General features: G+C 42.1%; 1 protein-coding gene across 1 annotated transcript; it reads left to right on the plus strand.

The window, feature by feature from the left end:
- Positions 1 to 1,417: 1,417 nt before the first annotated feature.
- LOC133107536 (heat shock protein beta-7-like) lies at positions 1,418 to 4,700 on the plus strand. Its single transcript, XM_061216524.1, has 4 exons — positions 1,418 to 1,428; positions 2,127 to 2,350; positions 3,495 to 3,652; positions 4,385 to 4,700. The coding sequence occupies exons 1-4, from the start codon at positions 1,418 to 1,420 to the stop codon at positions 4,571 to 4,573; spliced, it is 582 nt and encodes a 193-aa protein (XP_061072508.1). The 3' UTR covers positions 4,574 to 4,700.
- The last annotated feature ends 1,000 nt before the right edge of the window (positions 4,701 to 5,700 follow it).

A 5,700-nucleotide genomic window follows, 5' to 3' on the forward strand; every position in this document is an offset into this window, starting at 1 on the left:
GTGGGGTGGGGTGGGGGGGGGGGGGGGTGGGGGGGGGGTTGAGGGTGTGGAGCTATCAGTTCATATAATGACAGCAAACAAGGAGATGCCCTAGTTCTAAAGGCCAGCAGTGATTTCAATTCTCAAGACAATGTGGTTCTTGAAGTTAGCTGTGGGACCTGTTTTCATTCCCGTCCATCTGCCTTAGTTAAACAATGTCCTTATTTTTATAGCGTCAAATCTGACCATGAGATTATGGTTTTAAATCGGAAGACTTTTTGAAGGTGCCTGAAAACCAAACGCCAAAGGCACTTTCGAGCACCAGCATTATCACCTCCTTGGAATCACTGCAGCTCCCGGCCTGAGGTCTGCACTCTGCAGCCAGCCGCCGCCGGCCCTCAGGCAGCTCTCCTTAGGCTCCTTCCCCCAGCGCTTTCATTTTCTGTACAAACTCACTCTCTTTCTTTTAGCAATCTTGTTTTGCTTTTTTTTGTTTTTTTTTTGTTTTTTTGGAATGATTGATACTTGGAAAACAAACTTTTTCTCTTTCTCTGTTGCAACGCTTGCTATGATTTGAAGTTATGAATAAAAATCTTTAATGTTATTCCCCTGCATAGCACGGTGTACCTTTGTGCAATCCTTGCCCTGTGGGTGAACTGTGGGCAGATGAGCCATTGTTATGCAGAACATTCAAGGGAGAGCTTGTTTAGGAATACATCAGACCCAAAGCTGCTTTGACCTTAAGTCAACTGTAAACAACCCATAACATAGACACAACAATTCACAATGATACAGATTGTTGTCTTAGACTCCCAGTCTTCAGACACCATTCTGTATTCAGTCAAGTGTTTTGTTCTTGAGCCAGAGGACAGAGAAGTGTTGTTTTCTTCTGCATAAGTATGAAAGAACACACATCCAGTAGCACACAGATGAACCTTGGCTCGAGGGTTTGATTTGAGGGGTGAAGACAGCAGGTTTGGGGGTGGAACTCGATGCCTGGTTGCCTTGTCAAGCTAGCAGAGCCAAGCCTTTAGCAACCAGCTGCCTCTCACAGCCCCTCACTTTCTAACATAAAGGATTTGATCATTAACCTCACTGTCAGCCAATCAGGTGGTGAGTCAGAGAACACTGCTCTGTCCTTCCTTTCCATCCCAGTCATACTCTCACACTCTCCTTTTCCTCCCTGATTCCATGTTAAATGGAACTATTGGACAGTGATGTCTGTAGGGAAATCTGCTTGCCTCCTTTCTTAGTGAAGTCCAGTCATCCCCTGAGACACAACCATTGGTGTTACACCTGTAAACACATCCAAAGAAAGTTTAGTGATTTCAAAAGCACAGCTTTTTAAGTGTAAGACACTTTTGTACTAAGAGGGACCACCTTGCTAACCCTGTCACTCCCAAATACTCCTCAGAGAGCAGCTGTCTTTGTGTTAGCAATGCATCGGGGGTGAGAAAGGATGGTTTGTGACGGAATTTCTTCCTGGAGAGAATCTCTTCCAGCTCTGAATAAATAAGGCTAATATGGATCCATTTGAAGCTATGTTTAAAAGCATCAAAGTGTCTTCAAAAATCCATCTGAAAATTCTATAGGGCCTTCCAAATATACCTCTCTCTCCACTCACCAAATGTGTCATTCCTCCCCTTATCTCTGACCGCATACCACAGCCATCATTGGCCACACCCAACTATACTTTTCCAGAATGCCTCCTAATCTCTCTGCTCTGTCAGTAGAGACTTTGTCTCTGTATGCTAACCAGACCCCAGCCTGTTATCTATATTTCCATTACTGATGGGAGAGCACTTAGGTAGGATGCCCTATTATGGAGAGATGGATTCTGCTTTGGGCCAAGTGTACCCCTGACCCATAATGCAATTGTCTGAATGAGAGACTCTGAAAAGCTGCTGCACCTTCAGTAACTGTGTGTGTTGAGTTCACAAGCTTGCAGAGTGCAGGAGAGAAAGAGAAAGACTGAAAGGGAGCAGGTTCATTTTAATCAGCAAGTTTTATACTAAGTCCACTACTAACTTTGCTGTAGGTGTTTGCATATCTATCAGCCTGCTCAGTACAGGAGCTATTGTACTCATTGGGTTGTGCTCTGTACTTGTGAGCAAGTGCACAGAGGAGTTTGCGGTGTGCGCTGATAGGGGTTCGCTGTACGGAATGGCCTCTTCCTCCAGCCTGTCCTCATCCTCGTATCGCTCAGCCCGCTACAGCAGCAGCTCCTTCAGAGCAGAGAGCAGTGACGGGCAGGACTCACTGTTCCAGCCCTATCTGGACGGCAGCCCCCACTGCCTTTTCGGAGAGGAGAGGACAGGAACACCCCTGCTGCCCTTCAGCAGATGCCACAGAGAATCATTTGGGTACCCAGGTGAGTGTTTTTCGAGCAGGAGCAGCTGCTTTTAGGGTGGGGAGGGGTATACTGAGATTGAGCAGGGTGGATCTATTGTCATTTGACTGAAAGGTCAAATGAAGTTTTGTTTAAAAATTTTATGAAGTCCGTAAAAAAGCATGACCTCATCTGAGGATCAGATTTTAGTATGTAGTAAAACTACAAGTCAGCATTGAATTTTTATGTAGTTTCACTGACTTTCCAGTTCGGTACTCGATTGCTATACAGAATGGATACCGAGATGGAAATCAGAATAGAATGGTTTCTTTTAAAAAGTCTTAAACTGTTATTAGTTAACCATTTAACAATGGTTAACTAATAACTAATAACTACTATTCCCGGTTGAAAAGACAGCTCAAGCTAGGTTTTGAAACAGTTGGTTGACCAGTTCAGACCAGCTCCCAGCTTGACATGGTTTGACCAGCCCAAGCAATGTTTTGAAACAGTCAACCAGCTACCAGCTCAGATAAGCTACCAGCACTAGCTGGTCGAGCACCTCATGCACAGCTAGAGTTTATGATGGGCTTGACCAGCTAAATTTTCAAGCATTGCTGGATTGTACAGCAGGGTTAATATTAAACAGCAACAACAACAACAATCCCAAAAAGTAATTCAGTCAGTTTATCTGAACTACATATTACGGTGACAACTCTTATTTTTTAACGAAATACAGATTTAACATACAAAATCTTTCAGTGATTTGTATTTTCAGGACATTATTTTTGATATGATTCTCATTTCACTAAACCTTGCAATGGAGCCAGTTATTCTAACAAATTCAAGAAGATAGTAAATGATAATTGAATTAATTCTTTGCATTTATATTGTACCTTTCCCCACACTCAAAGCATTTTACAGTGATAAGGATCGCCACACATCAGCTGAGGTGAAGAGGGAGAGATTAATTTGGCCAATTAGGTGGCAGGTTCTTGCCTGCTTAGCTTGAGCCATTCAGCAGGAGCAGGGTGCATGGTGGTATGGCTGCTGGCAAAGGTGTCAGTCATGTTCTGCAAACAGAGAACAATGAATAATACAGATTTTTTTTTCAGTCTGTCATTCACATTGTATCAACCTGTCCTCCCCTACCCCCCTATTGTCCCCTATTTTGATTTCAACTCCCCAGGGGCTACAGGGACCTCTGAATTAGGACGCCCGGCCAGTATGGGTGTGGTGCAGGCAGTGGCCGATTCCTACCTAATGTCAGCAGATGTCAGTCAGTTTGAACCTCATGATGTGGTGGTGATGGCCTACAGCCACTGGGTGGTCATCCATGCAGAAAAGGTGAGACCCTGGATGGAGGGCATCACTTTCTCGAACCATATCCCTTTATTTTCCTGTCCCCCTAACCTCCTCCTGCCCACGCTCTTTTCCTGGTTGGTGCCTTGCATGGCAGCCAATCGCTCTTGGTGTATGAATAGGTGAATGAGAAGCATCAATTAGCATGCTTTGGATAAAGGTGCTATATATCATTTGGTGGAGTGACTCTGTGGAACAGTTTGAATGATGAAATAAAACAAAGTAGAACTATTGTATTGTTTAAGAGAAGGTTTAGAAATTTTATGATTGAGGGATACAGAGAAGAGGAAGCGGGGGGGGGGGGGGGTTGGGGGCACATGGCAATAAGGTACATTATGGCTCAGGTTAAAAGGAAAATAAGGAAATATGAAAAGGAATTAAATAGAATGTTGACAGAGACCTGATTCAAGTTTATTTTTGAAGTAAATAGGGGTAGGACCAGATAAGCAGAGGCTTCATTCCTACTCCTTTTCGAACAAATACTATTATTTTCATTGTAATTATGATTAATATTGTACATTATTATGTTTTTTTGTTTTTTTTGTTTTTTTCTCCTTTTTGTTTTAAGATGTTTTTAATGTATTGTGTATTGTACTTATTATTACTTTCAAAATGTTTTTTATGTTAATGTTCGAAATAAAGAAACATTCATTCATTCATTCATTCATACATGTCATCCATTCACCTCCCCCCCTCGTGCCTCCTCTCTCCCCACAGGTGGCTGAAGACGGCAGTGTCAGCGACACCTTCACCCATAAGAGCCAGCTCCCAGACGACATGGACCCTCTGTCGCTCAGCAGCTCCCTGACGCCTGAGGGCACGCTCCTGGTCAGTGTGAGGAAGATATGCGGCCTGGAGACTCCTGAGCCCCCTCGACCTGCCTACTGCCCTGTGGGTCCACTGTAGAGAGGCCACCCCAACCCTCACCCTCACTGCACACTGTGCCCACCCCAACCCTCACCACACACTGTGTTCAGTACTTATACCCAACACCTACATGTTCTGAAATGGTTCATTTTAAATTAATACTGAGCTTTGGCAACTTGAAAACATACATCTTGTTTAATGTAAATGAAAAAAAAATAAAAAAAACTATTCTGCATGATTAATGTTTTTTGTGCTAAAAGGATAAGCATCTCTGTTTTGGACTGGATCACTACTGAGTGTTGAAGTCTATGAATGACAGACCGAGTATGAGTGCCAAATGTGGGATTATGACTATGAGTCTTGTCTCATTATGCATAAATATTTGTTTTACTCGTTCATAATATTTTAAAATGTTACCTCTGGACAAACATGATTCAACAGGTGTTTTGTTGAAAGAAATCTTTTTAAAGACCAACTGTGAGGTAATTTCTGATGAATTCTAAAGTGAAAATATTGCAGATTACTGATCAGTAAGGATGGGTGCTTTCATAGAAAATATTTCATAGAAAATAAAGTCGCAGAGAAGTCACTGCAAAGTTGTTGAAAATCAAGCAGAACAAAAAAAAAAAGTGGAAGAAATCAAGTTTTTTAAATGTTAGCCTACAAGTGAAATACATTGACAAGCTGGTGCATATAATTGCTTAATTTGGCCTGTCAAGGAAAGAAAGATCATGTTTTTCTTTTTATAAACTATGTTACAAATACAGCATGCTCAAATTGCATTCAATATCAAATTGGTACAATGTGTTGTACATTGAGGTTTGAGTCTTTAATGAATGCCTGTTCTCACTGATGTTACCGTAACGGGGGAAGGAGAGCTAGGCATCATCAATTTTGACACGGGCCATCAAACATTTAATTCCACAACTGAGGATCTTGATCTGAACACATTCCAGAATCTGTAGACTTTATTGCACTTTGGTTCTCCCAGTATTTCTCAATAGCCTATCGTTAAAATGCATATGCCTACACAAATAACACCATATGCTACATTAAAGTTGACAGTTACCATCCCAAACTACTGGAAAATCACAGAAAGCATTAAAACTGAAGAAATAACAGAAATTGAAAAGAATGGAGAAAGTCACATAATCCGTGGCACCTAC

This window comes from Conger conger, chromosome 13 (genome assembly GCF_963514075.1).
Source record: "Conger conger chromosome 13, fConCon1.1, whole genome shotgun sequence".
Lineage (NCBI taxonomy): Eukaryota > Metazoa > Chordata > Actinopteri > Anguilliformes > Congridae > Conger > Conger conger.